Raw genomic sequence first — 18,427 nt, forward strand, 5'->3', positions numbered from 1 at the left:
TTTCTATTAAATAAGCTGATTAATCTTATGTTTAGAAAATGCTTCACACAACACAAGCCAGCTAGTTTGCTCTTCAAGTGGTGAGGGGATTGGGTTTGTGCAAGTAAAACACAGCTTCACCTGTAAGTATTCTTGTTTCTGACTTCCAAAAGCGTAGATTTTCTAAAACTTCTAAGTTTTGGCATAGCTGCCCTGACAAGTTTAAATGAAAAATGACAACAAAGTCTGGGAGTGGGCATCAAGTAAAATATGCTGAGGCAAAAGAACAGTGATGTCACAGGTGTGAAAACAATGCTTTCTTGATGAGAAGGAATCTTAGTGAAAGGAAATTAAAATGGCAATTAAAACAAATATTAAGGGTAGGAAAAAGGGCAGTAAAATGTCTATTAACAAAAATAACATTAGTGAATAATGGACTAAAAAGTATATTCCAGTAGAGTCAGAGATAAAGCACTTAATATATTTTGCAGTAGGGGAAAAAATACCCTTGGTCAGAGATAGATTAAGTGACAGATGTGGATGGTAAAGCTGAGTAATTTAGTAAAGGAAGGAACAGCAGTAATTTCTGTTGCAGGTTTTGACTAAAGCTGGAGCATATATCTACCTCATGTCATGATACTGATGTAATAAATATGTTTGTGTTTGTCATAATAAAAGAATATGAGATGACATCTGCTAAAATAAATATTCTCAGCTGACTGTGACTTATATAAACTAGACAAGGGGTTTTCTGAATTGCTGAAGTTAATGAATAACTGCAGAAATCTTAGTTTCCTGGTAGCATGATTCCAGGGAAAGCTCCAGCAAAAAGCTGCTTTTTTGCCTTCCTGAACCTTGTGGAGGCGGTATGGGAGCTGTCCCTGGCATACACCGTGTGCTGCTGTCATCAGCAGTCATCTCTGCTGGCTGCCTTCTTCCTGCATGAAGCTGATAGCTTCCAAACCCAAATAAAGGGGTGTCTCTCTGCACTCAGGGTGCTGCAGTCTTGGCTCAGGACCTTGCTGAACTCAGTGATGACCTTACAGTTGCTTTCCTTCCCCCACCCCATTTGGTTCTGGGAGACAGTAACTGCTTGGGAGTTTCCCAAGTCCTTCCTGTGTTGTCATAATAGAACCAAGTTATTTTAATCTTTTCTGTGTCTTCATGGCTGACCAAGGTCTGTCCACAGGCCAGCTAATCTTTATCTCCAAATATATTTCTGTTTGTGATCAGCATTTTTTTGTTGGTTTGTTTGTTTTTAACTCTATCTTGAGCATTGTGTAATAAAGACTTTGCTGTAGCAGAATCCCCTTCCTTGACCTGCTGTCCACTCTTGCTGGGGGTGCCCCAGTCCCTCTGTCCATGTTGCTGACAAACCTGTTTAACAGTGCCAGTCCCAATACTGAACCCAAGCCCCAAGGAATGCTTCTACTTTTCAGATTGCTAGCAGACACCTTCTGTGGGATCCATTCTGACAGGTTTTCTTTCTGGTAGCTATCACAGATAGAGGTGGTAAGTCTGAATAGTTACCCTCCATCCCTGCTTTCCTCTGATTCAAAGCAAGGAGAAAAACAGTCTACGTTGCCTTGGGAGGAAGAGGGCCAGGTATATGGAGAAGTGTGCACACCTGGCAGTTGTTGGCTGTATAAAATTAGGTGTTGGTCAGCCCAGTGAGATCTCTGCTGGCTGCAGGAGCTCGTGGACAAGGGTTCCTGGATTTACTTTTTTTTTGCAGGATAGCTAATCAGTTTTAGCTCATGTCAAAATAAATCTGTGGCATCCCAGCATCTTTTTGCAGACCTTGAACGCAGATTATGTGATTTTTAGATAGCTTTAATGTAATTGGAAATTATTAGATATTTTTAAGGATTAAAAGTAGGAACCCAGAGATTTGGTGTGTTTCCATGTAACCTTCCAAAATCTTAAGGCTGTTTCCTCTAGTCTGTTTTCCTATCTATCTTTCCCCGCCCCCTTTTTTATTTTCTTCTAGAATTGCGTTTCTTAAATCTCTACTGAAGTTGTCAAGGCTAGTTAGAGGAAGGAGATTGTGTGCTTGTCTCATGCAATTCCTGTGTTGCAAACATGGCTGAAGCTAATAAAAAGAGACCTCTACAATGATTGTACAGCAGCAGAACAAGGTTGTTTTATTGCTCTGACAGCTCTCCAAAAGGTGCCTGTTTTGGGGGAATGGGTGTTCTTAATTGCAAAAGATTCTGCATTCCTGGTTTTTAGAAGAGCTGTTGGACAGAATGGTTATGATATTGCTGTCACTGATGCAGTTGTTTAGCATATGCATTGAGAAACAGGCCTGTATGTTTACATGCATCTAGAATTTCACAAAGAAAGCTCCAGTGTGAGTACCATATCTGGGACAAGACCTGCTGGTAGGAGATAGAGGATACAAAATGGCTATGATCTTTATCCTGCACACAGTACAAACATAGCACATACATGCACATAGCAATAAGGCAATAGATTTATCAGACTTTGTTGTTAGGCAAACTCTGATGGACGTGAATAATAAAATAATCCAAAGGTACTGTGGCTTTTGCTTACTGCCAATGAGCATTGTATCAATACTAGCATATATAAAATGTTGCAGAGTTGTGAGTCCACTGTGGAAAAGCCTCCAACTGTTATAATCTTCATACTACCCACTACTGTTTTCAGGGTGTCTGATACCTAGTAGATAATTTATTGTGTGGTGAAACAGAAAGCTCTTTACATAAATGAAGTATGATGTATATATTTTAATATCAGGTCCTTAGAAGAACACCATGATCATCCCAGTGTGGTAATGGGAGATCTTCAGTCAGATGAAGAAGATATCATGAACAGTTCTGATGAAGATGATGACACAAATTCTGATTCCAGTAAAGGGGAGACTGATCCTCAAGAAGATAAACAGGTATCTTTTTATCTTTATCTTCGGAAGCTATTCCCCACTCTTGCAGTATTTCATTAGTTGTAACGTGTTGGGATATTTTCAAATGTAAACCGCCTGTTGAGGTTGAGGTCTGACCTTCTGTGAGTGCCAACTTGGAATGATTTTTCTTATTTTCATTTTATTTCTTCTTCAAATGAGGAGCAGGAGGACAGTGTTAACTACTCTGAATGGAATGAAGTTTTGAGGGTCCTCTCCCTCCCTTTGGGGGTACCCATGTTCTTACTTCTCAGCCCTGGACACCCTGAAACCAGCCTGCCTGTAGACCAGCTCCTCTCCTCAGCACCAGTTCCAGCAGCTGTTTCCTTTGATAGTAGTTATATCTGCTTCCTTTCTTTAAAAATAATTAAAAACCAAACCAAAACAAAAACAAAGCCCCAACAAGACAAACAGAAAAACCCAATGAAACTTTTTAGTGCTGGAGAAGACTTGGCATATTGGGCCTGAATGTTGTTAAACCAAATGAGAGGACTAAATTGGGAAAGGGTCCATGGAAAAGCTCGTTCCTGTGAAACTAAACAAGACTTTACCTGCATGGAAGCTAACTTACCTTGCATGCCTCTACAAATGCCCTCAGCCTTTCACAATGGAGTTTTACAGGAAAGTGTCCCCATCAGGAGGGTTCTCAGGCAGGTTGTATGGAGTAATTCAGCCCTTGCTGTGAAGCATCTGCTGCTGCTTGCTTCAGCTGCCTGCGGCACGTGCGGGTGGCAGCTGGGAATTAACAACCAACTTCCTCACAGCGAGAGCAGCTGCAGAGGGGAATGAAGCAGTCTCTGCATCGCTCATCAGCTGGGCTTGTTTCACTTTTCCTTACTGCAGGCATCTGGCTGTTTTGATGCTTTATATCTGTTAGGGGTCTTACAGGGCTTCTTTCCAGTGTTGTGCCAGAGAGCCTTATTTGTATCCCTTTGGTTCCCCCATTAGAGACTCTCAGAGCCAGAGTATCTTTGTCTGAGCAAATGCAAAGTGGCCCTTTCAGCTCCAGCTGGTATGTGAAAAGTCTTTCAAATGGGGTTGTGATATTTCATTTTGTAATTGTTTAGCAGTAGCATCTTGTTCTCAAAATACTAATTTTCATCTCATTTGCAACTGACACATCTACAGTGATGGCAGATACCTTGCTCTGCATAATTGACTTACTTGTGAATTCAGTCTTGCAGGGAGTATGTCAGCTGTGCTTTCTAAATAGGCACAGAGGCCTGAGAATAGGTGTTACAATCTTGCCTGAATGTGGTTGACTCACACTGGATAGATCTCAGTGTTCTTTGGAAATAAGTTTAATTTCGTAAGTAAAATTCCAGATCTGTGTGCAGATGTCTATCTATGTAGTATATAAAATAAAAAATTTATTTTGCACGTATCTGGTGTTACACAAAATTATTTAATTTACAAATTAATTTTAATTCAGTAATTAAGTGTGATGTCATTTAAATTCCAATGAAAAAATTAGATTTTTTTTTATTTTGAGTGCAGCAATATCATTAAAACCAACCTATGACTACTATCTCTTCCATAGTTTATTTTCCAGCACTTGAGACTAACTAATAGGTTTCGAGACCTAAATCTTCAGAGAAATCTTGTAACATTAGTGCTTATGAGCCAAAGTTTTGTGGATAAAATGCCACTGATACCTGATTTTCCAAATAAACAGTTTAGTGCCCATATTGTACTACCACATTCAATACAGCCTTCCCAGGACTTCCATCTCACTTGAGTTGTATATCCTGTGATGTTTTAGGGCTCCTCATCCTCTCTTTCTTTGCAGCCCATTAAAATGAAAGCCTGAATGTGCAATAGACGTGCTGACAGCTGGCAGCAGAGAAGCATATGGCAAACCATGAGAGCTGTTTTGGAGAAAGGTGTTCCATCTGAGGGAAATCCTACATGGAAGTTACACAGCGTAGCAAACACATTTGCCTCCCAGTGCCTGTCCCGTTTGCTTTGTTATACCTATTACCTCTCTCTGAGGTTGGACAGTGCCACTGGTCTTTTGGAAGCCAAATGTGCATGTGAGACCCAAAATCATCTCCACAGTGTTTCAGGCAGATGACAAGGCTCATATATCTGCATCTTTAGAGTACAGTTGCTCTGTATTCCAGCAACTCCATTAGTAGATTGTCAGAAACTGGCTATTCTCTTCAATGTGATTTTTTTCTGGTTTTTTTTTTTTTTCCTCCTGTCGTCTTGTTTTTCACCAAAGAAAATGTGAATGTCTTTTAAGATATTCCTGAAACACATTTGAGTTTGCTGCAAGTATAACTGTTGCTGTATTAATCAGAAGAAAAGAATTACATAAAATGGAAATACTACCTGTACTTTAGTACTTTTGCTAAACCAGTCATTGTTGTTTGCTAGAACTTAATTCATTATGGTCTTCAGTGCTTCCTGAAATAATTAAAAGAAAAGGCTGAAAGGCTGCTCCTAGCTAACATTGTTGTTTGCAGATACAATACAAGCTAAATTGATTTTCTCACAGATCCTGAAAAATCAGAAGGTGTCAAAGCCAAGAGATTTCAAAGCAGTATGAAGTATTTTTCTTAGAAGTAACTATCAAATAATTACATTGAATTTAAGGAACTAATAGGTGGAAATTATCTTTATGACAGTTTTAGTAGGTGCATAGTGTAACATGTAATTTGATTTGCAGGGCAAGGCAGCTGGAAAGAAAACAAAGGTTTACCACATTGCCAAGGAGATCATGAGCTCAGAGAAGGTGTAAGTGTCAATGCTATACTTAATAACTACTCAATTTATTCTAATTGGGCAATTAAAATGTAACTGTTTGCTTTTTCTTGCTTTTCTGATAGGTTTGTGGATGTGCTAAAGCTCTTACACATTGTAAGTACTTTAAAAAAAAAGCAGTTTCCTCTTCTATTTGTTTAATCTATTAAAGTTTTATGTTTAGGTTTTATGGTAGTGACTGTGCCTTTTTTCTGCTGCATCTACATATTCAAAATATAAAAATTAATCTAATTAAGCTGTACTTTAATGTTTCATATTTTACATAATGGATGAATATTTTGGTGGTTTCTTCTGGATCTCCTTAATAATTTATGCAGTTTCCAGCTGAGTGTGGGTATTGAATACTGAAAATTTAATATATATCAATTTATGTTAATCAGAATCATATTTATAAGCCAGCTTGTACTGACTTATAAATATGTACATGGCATCAAAAATAAAGATTTTGATTGGAATAACTCCTTAAATGGTGAAGGGGGGCAGGAACAATTTATTTTAGAAATGGTACATTAAAATGGTACTTTCTTGAAGTAATCCAATTAATAGCTAATAGTTCTAATGGTGCATCCATCACTATGGCAGTGTATTTTTGTGAGGCTGCAGTTCCTTGACAGACATTTGCTTTCTGATAATAGCTGTTACTGTAGTACCTGCAATGTGCTGTACACAGCCAGGGTTAAGTATTTCATCTGTGTTTGTGCAGATCAGTCATCTGTAAAGCATGCTGTGTGGAAGGTGATAATAGGAAATTAATGAAGAATTTTTCTTTCTCTATCTCTATTTTGCGTGTTTTCTGTCAAGTTTGAAATCATATGTGTTTGTACCATTTTGTCACTCTCTAAAGTGCAAACATAGTGGTTTTTTTCCTTGGGCAGTAGAAGTGGTTATATTGCAAACAGATGCATTGGTCTGTCTCAGTCCCTTGAGAAGTGTGTTCTGTGAAGCTGGGAACAAAGGCTCTTATAGATGGCTGTATACAGTCCTGCAATACAGGGATTTTTTTTTAGGGAACAAAGAAGTCACCACATCTTTTGCTGATTCCTCTTTTGCTTTCCTCCTAGTAACTGTTTTTCTGATTCTGTTCAAGCTTGGCTTTTATGAGCTGGCTCAGTCAGCTGCAGCCAATATATAATTTATATTCAACATAGTTTCTAATACTGAACTTAATCTTAAATACTGACAAAAGAAAGAGTTGTCCTAGGCAAGTTTAAAGCTGTGTAATTTTAAAATATCATATTTTTTAGACATTTAACTTATTTGTTAAAGGTATCTTTGCTTTTCAGTGTACCAGATTTTTAGGTAATATGTGCAGCACTGGAAAAAATCCTGTTGGTAAGGAGGTTGCAGGCAAGCAGAAGAACAATGTGGAAAAGGGAAGAATAGAGAGCTTAGGAAGTTTCTGGGATAAACTTAAAGCTCTCCTCACAGTGTAGATGTGCAGTGGTGTAGGATGTGTTTTGCTTTTCCTTTAATGGATAATTTGCAACTCAATTCATGACAGTCTGCTAGTTTCTAGCTGCCAAATAAAAACTATTAGAAATGTTTTTGTTGGCTAGCAATGACAATCAACATGTATTCAGCCTGGTCTAACAGGGAGTATGCTAGGAAATACTTTGTCCTTAACTTGTCAGTTGGCTGCAGGAACAGCAGCAGGACCTTGGTGGGTGTCCTTGTCAGAGAGGGCACTGGTTTTGAGGTTTTGTGTGTGTGCATTCTTCATTAAATAAGAACTGCCATAGCTGAGAAAGGTTGCAGACACCCAGTTTTTGTTTCCACAGAGTGATATGCCTGAGAATGTGTTTGTTTTTCATACACATTATTAAATCAGTTGATTTAATGATATATTTCTTATGGATAATATTTTAATGTTGATAAAATTATCCTTTTGATTTCATGTGCACTGACCACTTTGGCTTACTAACAGGCAGTCAAGCAACCTCTGACAAATTTCTGAATTAGAACTTAGATTCTCCCCAGACTGGGCTCTTTTACCCATAGTTAAGATTTGGCTTATTGAGGGATGCTCCGTTGCACCTTCTGAGCCATCTATTAGTGGTTTTCCACTTGAAATTTAGTGACTAATTCCAATAGCAATGATCTAAAATGAAAAGTACTCTCTTCAGTATATTTTTCCAATGCCAGCTAAATGCATCACATGGTGCTAAGGAAGAGGACTGTTGATGTAAGGAAAAGCTTTTTAATTTGCTTCATCTTAGAGCCTTTGAAGTGGAATCTAAAGCAGTTGAGGAGGTAGGAATGTGACTGCAAACTAGTTACAAGTACCACTGAAATTTTTTAGCATTTTTTTCTTTTATGTTGACAAAGTCAAGTTAGGTGGAGCAGTTCTTCCAAGATACCAGAGTGCCAGCCTATGTGGACCCTGTGGCACACTACAAGTACATCTGACTGCTTCTGTTGAAGACACACTGCAAAATTATAAACACTTGGTGGTACTTCTGTAAATACTAAACAAGCTGGTCATAACAGAGATAAGGACTCACCTGGCTTTGCACACAGCACACAGTATCAAACAGACTCAGCAAATGGGGTTGCTTGAGATGTAATCAAACATTAAATGTAATCTTGAATTCTCTGTATTTCTGTTACTGTGTTAGTGATCTTTTAGGGTGAGATTCCAGTAAAATGCTTTTGGAAACTTCTGGATACAAAGGAGCTTAAATCAAACTAGCTCTTCTGTATGCACATTTATGAGATGGCTCATGTATTGCCTCCTGAGAGTGAACCAGGGTTGGCAATATGGGAGAAGTACTATTTTTTCCTTGCAGAAAAAAGAAACAGTGAGCTGGGTGTAAAACACAAGTGACATAAGAGAAAAAAGCTTATCGCTTCTCTCTGAGTTGCCCTGTGCCTGAAAAACACCCAGTGTTCCTGGAAAAAGGAGTAAGGCAGGATTGGTGCCCTTTATACTTCTTTGTTGTGGTGTTCTTTGGAGATGGTTTGCTCTGCGTGAGTGAGAGGACCTCCTCAGCAGCTTCCTGGCACTGTGAGGAAGCTATCTGGTTGTTTGTTGTCATTTTTTTTTTAACATTTTTGTTCTGAATTTTGTTCTTTTGCCAAAACTCTCTGCTCTTTTTGTCTTTCCACTCTTTTTGATTCTGTTTCCTCCCTGCTGCTTTGGTATAAGCAGCAAGGCTTCTGGTCCAGCAGAGGAACTTGGTTTTTTGAGATTACTCCTTAGAGGAGTAAAAGCCTATGAGCTTTTGCCTGAGCCTTTAAATCTGTGCTTCTGACTTAGACCCCTGTTCTGTCCATATTTGGACTCTGAGCCCAAGTAAGTAGGAGCTCCTCAGCAGGCGCCTCTTAGCATTTCTGCAGCCACAAGATCAACCTCTTATTGCAGAGGGCAGATAAGAGGTCAAGCATAGTTTTCTATTGTGTGTCCTTCCAGAGACACGGGAGTGAAAAATTCTGGTTTAATGTTACCATTTTTCAGAAGAAAATGGCAAAATTCTGTATATAAAAACTACATATAGTTTTATATATCTGTATATATATAGATAGACATAAACGGATGTCTGTTGTAGCCAAGCATTATGAAAAATAATTCATAGTAGATTTGGAAGAAGAATGTAATGGAAAATAAAATAGCTATGGCCTTTGGAGCAAAGTTCTGACTTCGGGTCCTGGCTGATGTACTGTTTGACCCTGAAAAATTCTCTCAACATCCAACTCCTTTTCCTCCATCTGCAAAATTTCAATATTTGACCAGTCTGAGGTGAATATGTTGATAAATGTTTGGTCTCTGAAGTACTTTATAACTGCTAAGACATTTGACAACGAGTTGGAACTGTAGTCCTCTTACTAAGAACACTAATAAAATAATTTTAGTGTAGAAGGAAGTATTGTTCTACTACCCAGCCTATTGCCTGAAATAGCATTATGGGAATATGCCACAGTCAAATCATTGATTGTTGTAAAAAAATCAAATACATTAAAATCAAATACATTATTTTGTTAAGGGCTTATAAATTATTTTATTACCTGAGACAAAAGGTGTGGAATTGTGTGGCAGCTTACTAAAAGTAATGGCATATGTTTGAAAAATATGATCCACACTGAGTCATAGTCTTGATTAACTATAGTTGCTGTAGTTTAACTTAGCAGTTTATGGCTAATAGTCTGACTCTAGCTAGGAGTGCCTATTTATATTTTAAATAATCTATTTGTGAAATCTTCTGTAGCTGTATTGCTAAGCAGTCGTGTTTACAGTTTGTCACATCTAGCAGCCTGGCTGTTGTGAAACTACCTCCTCTTCCCTCCTCCTTCGCCATAGGATGTCTGTATGTGTTTGTATTCCTTGAAAAGCACCCAAGTGCAAACATGCTTTTTTTCCTTAATTTCACCCGTTTGAAATTATCTTCATTGAACTGTTTTGTACCTGAAGGTGCACTTGACCCAGTCAGCAGCTGAGCAAGGTTTTAGTCTGCTCAGTACCTCTTTTGATTTACAACTAAAATTGTCCTTTGCTCCTTAGACTGACACGGGCAGCTCACTGCAGGCTGGGAATCCTCTGATGGGAAGAGCTGAGAGATTGTGAGTCAGGGCCTTTGCAGAGGGGAATTGCCTGGGCTGATTGCAGATGATTCTGAACAGGGTCAGAATTATCAGATATCAATTTTTTGCTTGTTTAAGGAAGCTGGATTGAAGGAGTGGTGTAAGAAAACAGAAGCAGTATGATGGTAACCTCCCCAAATATTGTTTAAAAACTCCACAGCTATAAGGGGAGTGTATACCAACAGGATAAATAGAATTTCCTACGCATTTTCAAGTTGGAAGTGTTTTATCAGACAATAATTCAGCAACAGTGTGTGCTCAGAAGCCTTTAATATGCCTAGACTAGATTTTCATGTGGATAAGTACCCAGTGTGAGGCTGTCTTAGCCCAGCATAGACTAAAATGGTTTTTGGTTTGGAAAGAAAGTTCTTTCCAAGGATGGCAATGCGTGCTGTCCTCTTGAAGGAGCTGTGTGAAAGCAATTACCTTTACCTAAGCAGTAAAAAATGGTATCAGAAGATTATTATTGGACCAGGATATCATGTAAAACTAGAAACTGTAAACAAGCATTTCAAAAAATGTACAATAGCCTCCCCACTTCTGAAAGGAAAAAAAATTCCTGGTAAGAAGCTGGGGTGATTTATTATAACTAGCATAATATTTTGGGTTTTGTCATGCAGCATATGAACCATGTCTAGAGTTGCAAATGTTTTTCTGTGAAATAAGCACATTGATTTCAAAGTGTGGCAAGTTGGTTTTTGGATTTTTTTTTCTTTTTTTAGAGATTTTTTTTAATGAGTAAGATTTCAGTATTTGAAAGATACATTTTTAATTAGAAAACATTCACTTGTAATGGATTGCTGTATTGCTTCAAACAGAATAATTTCTAGGACAGCCTAGGTGATTGCCTTTGAACAGGCTGATGAAAGCAATGCTCTTCAGCAGTTTTATATAGGACAATGTGCTAAATATGTTTGTAATATAAATCATGTCATGCAGGCATGTACAGATATCAGAGCAATGTATATATTATTTGCAAGAGCAATTCTGCTTTTATTTAACAGTGAACTGATTTAGATTTAGAGGGAGCTAGGTGCTGGTACTTTAAATTACTTTTACTGCAGTTTCTAATTTCTAAGTCATTCACCTACTTGCATTAAAAGTTGTCATCTGAATACTTTCCACCCCTCGGGGTGAAATTTCAGGGTTAGTTTGTAAATTAGCTATTTTATATCTAGTAATTAAAACAGACCTGATCTTTGTTTTGTCCTTTTGGAGATGAAATTACTTTCTCAGAAGGCCAGTACCTTCAAGTGTAAACACTGGTAATTCCAGCCTTGTTACATTTGTTTTTCTTTTCCCACCCCCGATCCCCAGGCATGTGCTCTCTGCATTCAGCTCTTGAGTTTATCTCAAGATGAACTTGGCATGACAGTTACTTCACACCCACTGCCAGGTTAAAAATAAATCTTAATATGATTACAGTGACAAATGCATAGTCAGTAATGAAGATAATTTTAAAAAATATTTTAAAAGAGCATTGAAATTTATCTCTTGTTTCACAGGCTTTTGACATTTGAAAGGTTCAATTTATCTATTTTCCCTGTATTTCCTCTCTGCAGCACTTCCTCAGTTTACTCAGTTGTGGAAGGGGATATAGGGGGTGATGAAGTAAAGTTTTGGTTGGCTGCTTCAATGATAGAGCCTTTCATGGCATAATCTATAAACCATAATGAAGCTGATGGACTTTGGGTCAAGCTAGTTGGAAAACCAAATCTGTATTTAGAAAACGCCCTGCAGACTCTTTGAATGCTGTATCTGGAAGTTAAATAAATGCTCTTAACTACAGCTGACGTTCCAGTGTTATCTAGTGGTGCCTAAACCTGGCTCCCTGCTCTCCTTTTGTTCTTTGGTCAGGGGAAAGCCTGGCTTGTTGATTACGGTACAGACAAAGCTGCTTTGCTTTTCATCAAAAACGTGCAAGTTGCCTTATGATGTTCAAACAAAATTCTTGTCTCATCCTATGGCAAAATACATACAGTACATTGTGTGTGCATACAATTGGGGGTGGGGGAAGAATATTATCATAATATGATGATGCATTTTGCATTAAGCTCTCCAGAATGCCTCATTTGAGCTTTTGCCATTGTAATTCCATGTATCATTTCAGTGTTAAGCAATGCCCCAGGGTCAGAAAAACCTATAAGATGCAGCTGGTAGTTAACCTATGTGTCACTAGTCTGCACAGAGGATGTAGACCAGAACATTTCCATATGAATAACGCCATCTGTTTTTTAACTCCCTTGCATTTAGTTCTCAGCCTTCCCCAGTTACAGCCAGTGCCCTGTATCTCATTTCAGTTTCTTGTCAGAACTGCCCAGTCACAGCCTTTGTGACCCATAGGGTCAGAAAGCAAGAAAGCGTGTTTGGAGCTCACGTTGCCAGAGCTGACGTAATGAAGAGGGAGAGCAGGGGAAACTTGAGGCTTCAGTTTGAGAGACCCTAAATAGTGCCAGATGCTGGACTGATGGGATAGCTAGTAAGAGCTGTAGTAGTAGACCTAGGGAGGGGGAAAAGGGGGATTAATTTTCTTTTTTTTTTCCTCAACCTGAGGACCCTACAGGTTTCCAAAGACAGGCATGGGCCTCATGCACATTTAAAATATAACTTATTACTGTGCTTAGAACATTTTGTTGGTTACTTTTTTCAAGATACATGCAGATCATGTGTGTGATACTAGGTTTCACTAACTACAAACTCCAAAAGAGCTGTTTAATTCTCTTTTTGCCCAAATTTAAGTGAGACACAGTAATATGGAACACTACATAATTTATATTTTCTTTTTTGTCAGTTAAGACAGTGTTGTTTTTTAAGTAAAATGCTAGATTGCTGAACTCTTTGAAAGATTTGTTTGCTTGGGAGTAGGAAATATACCCTGAATAATGGATACTGAGTTTCAATCTTGGCAATGCTGGTTTGTGTGAGATCAAGATTTTAATTTTGAGTAGTTTAATGAGGACCAATGAGCCTCAGCTGTGTCCTGTTGGGAGCTGGTTATAGCATGAAAATGCTGTAAGATCCTTCAAGAGTAAGTAGGGTGCTCCTCCTGTCTTGTAAATGTCTCCAAGGTACCCGTCAGTGTTGGCTTTGATCATTGCTGACATTTGAAATCTTGTGATTCCCATGTTGTTACGGTATCTTTTCATTAGATGTTCATTTCCCTGTATATAGAAGAGCTGCTACATATGGTAATTTTTTTTGACCCTAGTTTTTGCCCTCCAAAATGGTATTTGTAGATGAGTTATGAACACTAGGATGGTTTTTAAGATACTATGATTGTATTAGCTGATATAAAAGTTTTATTTTTTGACTTCCATGTTTGCCAGAAGACACCCTAGGCTGACTTACTTAGTAACCTCTAGGCTGACTTTCTTTAGTAACCTTGCAGGTACAAGCCTCATTTAGCCCGCTTTAGTGTCCTCAAAAGTAATTCTAACACATTTCTTAAGGGCTTGCTGTAAAAATAATGAACAACTTCTATATTATGCATACAGGACCAAAAAAGTAAAGTACCAGTGTCAAACCAAAAGGATTAAGACAGTCCCAGGGGAGTAAATGGAAGCTGCAGACAAACAACCCAGATGGTACCTGCCTTGCCTTTGGTAATAGGGAGCAGTGCCTGGAATGTCTGTGAGGAGAACTCCTTTGCACACTCTCTGTTGGTGCTCTGAAGGCTGTTCACTCATGGCAGGGGGGGTTTCTGTCCTCTTTGTACTCCACAGGATTTCCGGGATGCTGTGGCGCATGCCTCCAGGCAACTTGGGAAGCCAGTGATTGAGGACAGAATCCTGAATCAGATCCTCTACTACCTACCTCAGCTCTACGAACTCAATCGGGACCTCCTGAGGGAATTGGAGGAGCGATTATCTCACTGGTGACTATCAATAAAGGGATTCCACTCCTTTGATGTTGAAATTTATCTTTTATCTGGGGGGCTTATGTGACTGTGATCATGGTTTGACTCGTTTGTGTTTCGTGTACCTTCCTAAATGTCAGAATGTGCTTTGGAAGTATAGGAGATCATTTTTCATTTAGATGTGCTTTTGTGTCATTTAGATGCATCCCAAAAGGTCCAGAAGGCATGCCAAAACATTTTTGTAGCCATCACAGTTTTTATTTGAAATTCCATTTATAATTGAAATTTCTGGCCCCTGCATGAGCATGATAAGTGCACTGATTTCATTAGGGGAACAGGAGGCTGTTCTGAAGACTGGTTTGCATTTTAGAGGTAGTTTAGATCTACTGATCAGGCACAATCCCCTTGAAGATCGTTCTCAGTTACCCCTGGTGGGTGGAGCTGTACAAAACCCACTGACAAAGGCACTGCAATGGGTAAGGACTTTTCTCACCTTGAACTAAAGTGTTCAAACAGTTCAAGACCCTTTTTAAAAGACTGTATATTAAGTAGTTGTCATCTCACACTAGTGTGTTGATGTGTGCCTAGTAAGGTGTTTCAGAATAGCAACTGAGATGGGTACCTATCTGTTGTAAGCTTTTTGTTCAGAGCATAAACTAGCACATCTTACTCTGAAAAAGAGAGATGTGTTGCTGTAGGGTTAAGGTGTATGCTATTTTTAGTTCTAATTGCATCTTTTTTTGTTGTTGTTGTTTCTAGGCTTGAGCATCAAAGAATTGCTGATATATTTGTTAAAAAAGGTCCCTATCTAAAGATGTATTCAACTTACATCAAAGAATTTGATAAAAATGTTGCATTATTAGATGAACAGTGTAAGAAGAATGCAGGATTTGCATCAGTCGTCAAAGACTTTGAGGTATTATATTCTTTTTTAAGGTATAACCTGTTTTTGCCTTTTTAGCAGTTGTGATCCTTCACTGGGCTTTAGAAACTGTCCTTAATTTGTTTGTGTTTTGGTGATGAGGTTTTTTTCTGCAGTCTTGGCTTAAGACAAGAAGAAGATGAGAAACCTTTTGAATTCTGCAGTGTTGCAGATTCTGATTTTTTTGAATGCAAACTCAAGATAATTAGCATTTTTGAAGCATGGCTCTTTTAATTCTGTGTTGTCTTTAGAGGTGTGGATTAATTAAAACTACTGCGGTGAGCACTCCTGTCTTCTCTGCCTTTTTGCCTAATGAACACTGACAGCAATCACAAAGGAACATGTTGCCCTTGCTATCCTGTTTCCTTTATTTCTGGGAAGCTTCACCTCTCTTCCTCCTAGGTCAAAGCACCTGTTTTGAATCTACAGAATATGAGTGCTTACTAGTGTCTTTCATGCATGGGTAATTCTGCATGCAGGCTTCCACATGGAAATGCTTGCTCTGTAGTGTGGTGCTTAACACTGTGGCAGTATCACTTTTCAAAGATAAAAAGCTTATCCAGTATAATCAGTAGTTGTTTGGAGGCATGTTTTCTTTTGCTGGAACCTTTGACTGCTGTGGAATTGTTATTTATTTTGGTGTTTCTTTCAGATGAGCCCCCGCTGTGCTAGTCTGGCCCTCAAGCACTATCTCCTCAAACCAGTTCAGAGGATTCCCCAGTACAGGCTTCTGTTGACAGGTACAGTCAAGTTTTTGCAGGCTTCAGAAGCCAGTCTTCACATGCCCCAGGACACCTGTTTTCAGACAGTTGTATCCATCTGTAAAGTGTGTTTATCTGACTTCAGATATGTGAGGCTTTTTTAAAACATGTCACAGTATGTGAAGCTCTTTTTAAAACATGGCATGGGTTTAGAGGCTTTTCTTGCTAATGTTGATTGTGGTAAGATACACTAGCAAAGTCTGAATGCTTACAGCACTGTGGTGTGTTCTGATGGTAGATTCAACAGTACGTAGAAAACTTGAAACCTGTGATGGTTTTTGCTTGAATCTGTGGTAATAGAAGCCTGTAATTTCCTCAAAAGGTTGGAATGCTCCTCTTCTGCTTTGGGTTTTGCTTTTTTGGTTTTTTGGGGTGATGGGGGTTTAACAAATGAAAAAGGCTGTATGGAAAATTGGAGCAAGGAGAAGAAAGATATCTATGCAACTGTGAACTTTTGTAAGTAGCTTCTCCATTTCTTCCCCACCCAGGTATTTTGTCTGTAAAATCCATTCTCTTTTAAAGGCAAAACACATGTTTTTAGTGCACACCAGTAAGTGCTTAAGACTTGCTACCAGAGCCAGCTGAGGAGCTGATTTGTAGCTAGGAAATCTGGGCTCTGTACCCTACTCCAGCACTGGCGTGTTTGGGTGGCCTTGAGCAAGTCATCTCCATGATGCAGTGGGGATTTTTGTCTGTAAAGGGAGGGCAGTGACAGAGGCCTCCTTTGTGAAGTATTTTGAGATCTGTTTGTTGTAAGAGGGGGATGGCTCCTGTAAGGATTTGGAAGTACTTAAGGCATTGTTTTTGAGAGCCATTGCTTCTTGATGAGCAATTTAAAAATAACTTCTGTTTATGTAGTAACTGCAAAATAAAATGCTCCGTGACCTTTTTTTTTTGGCTCTGTAGCAGCTCATTGGCATTTCCCCAGCATGTACTTAGGCTAGTGATGCTGTGGCAGATTCAGACTTATGTATTATAAAGCAGTTTCCAAGTTATTAACATTGACTTTTTCATTTTAATATTCTCATTAAACTCAAGGTGTTGAAAAAAGGGGGAGAACTCTTATTAAATGGAATACTCTGTAGAGGAAAACCCTAATGATACTTAATTGATGAAATCAACCCATAAAATGGCATTTGGGGACTTGCTTTATTTTAAAAGAATACTCACTTAGGGCGTGGTGTAGGTTGTTATACACTTCAAAATCAGTGGAGCCTTGGGTAAGTTGAAAGGTTTTATTTGAAACGGAGTTTAGTTGAATAGCGGATCAGGATGGAGCAAATGCCATTGTCAATATACACAGCAGAGTGATGGATGGCACTGAAACAAAGCTCAGATGTTGAAGGGGAATTCCTCGTGATGATGAGCTGTCATTGTGGCTGGGACAGAATGTTTTAGACCTGAAAAAAGCCTCATCCTGTGCTGATGGGGGTTTTTGTAGGGGTCCCCAGTCTGCAGACCTTACTGTGGCTGCCCGGCTTTAAATACACCTGCAAGTGCTGCTGAAAGGAATGGGATTGCCATCCTGGTGGCAAATTTAGAAATGTAATTTTCTCTTGTTCTCTGGGAACAATAAAAGAGATCAGGCCAAGAGTTTAATTATGCTGGAGCTGGAGAGGGATGTTTGGATCTGTTTCATTTTCAGCCTGTTCAGTCTTTCGTGCATGTATGTTGCCCTTGAGTTCTGATTCTTCCATGTCTCTGTGGATGATCCATCTGCTTAGTTACCTTCTAACAGCTCTGTGTAATATTGAGCAATGCCTCTATAAGCTTGTGCTATATGAACATCTGGAGGACATGCAAAACATTTGTATCTTTTGTTGCAGTGGGTGAGATGTAGCCATGGAGCAGCTGCCTAGGCTGGAGGTGGGGGGTGGAGGGGGGGGGAAATCTGTGGGGAAGAGGGCAAGAGCAGCAGAACGAAAATAATCCAGGAAATGAAGCTGTCAGGCCTGAGTCAGCAGGGATTTCTTCCTATTTAGATGTTCTGTGTCAGTGGGACAGCTTTGTACTGGTAACCTGCTGCTACTCGGTCACATCACAAGATTGTTGCAGTGCTTTGAAGTGGAGTTACTTTTGTGCTAACAAAAGCAGGAGCAGGTGGACTCATAAATCAGCCAAGGAGATGAACAGTTTAGCACTGTTTCTGTTTAATTATACAGCTTCTCTAGTTCAGTAAGTCGGACTTGCACTTCTTCACATAGTGGCCCCGAGTGGTGTACAGCAAATATTAGATTGCTTAAGGGGGAGGCCAAACAGAGGCCTCTGATTTCTGAGAGAAATGAAGGAAGTGATTCTCTTCTCCCAAAACCTTCTAATTTGAGTAGATTACTTGAGACTCTGCAATATGAACAGGCTCTTGATTGTCATAGGATAAGCCTCTCTCCTCTTTTTCACAGCATAAGGTTTGCAGAGAGTGTCTTTTATTATCCTTGACTGGGTTATAGGGAGGGGAGGCTGAGTGGGATGAAAAATTAGCCTTTTTGCACTCTGTGGCTTTGCAGGTTGGAAATAGACTGTCAGACTCAAGGCCAATTACACATTGTGGAGCAGTTGCTTTGAGTTAAAATGAATTACATTAGACAACCCAAGACAAAAAGTAGTTAATGACGCAGAAGATAATTTTAGGCAGAAGAAGTGATAGC

General features: G+C 39.0%; 1 protein-coding gene across 3 annotated transcripts in view; it reads left to right on the forward strand.

Moving 5' to 3' along the window:
- Positions 1 to 18,427, forward strand: part of FGD6 (FYVE, RhoGEF and PH domain containing 6) — a 72,777-nt gene that overhangs the window by 26,367 nt on the left and 27,983 nt on the right. For all 3 annotated transcript variants that reach the window (XM_059846769.1, XM_059846767.1, XM_059846766.1), the window contains exons 3-8: positions 2,740 to 2,887; positions 5,574 to 5,641; positions 5,734 to 5,764; positions 13,966 to 14,117; positions 14,859 to 15,015; positions 15,674 to 15,761. In XM_059846769.1, coding sequence (XP_059702752.1) covers positions 2,740 to 2,887; positions 5,574 to 5,641; positions 5,734 to 5,764; positions 13,966 to 14,117; positions 14,859 to 15,015; positions 15,674 to 15,761 — 644 coding nt within the window. The remainder of the gene's footprint in view (positions 1 to 2,739; positions 2,888 to 5,573; positions 5,642 to 5,733; positions 5,765 to 13,965; positions 14,118 to 14,858; positions 15,016 to 15,673; positions 15,762 to 18,427) is intronic.

This window comes from Haemorhous mexicanus, chromosome 5 (assembly GCF_027477595.1).
Source record: "Haemorhous mexicanus isolate bHaeMex1 chromosome 5, bHaeMex1.pri, whole genome shotgun sequence".
Taxonomy (NCBI): Eukaryota; Metazoa; Chordata; class Aves; order Passeriformes; family Fringillidae; genus Haemorhous; species Haemorhous mexicanus.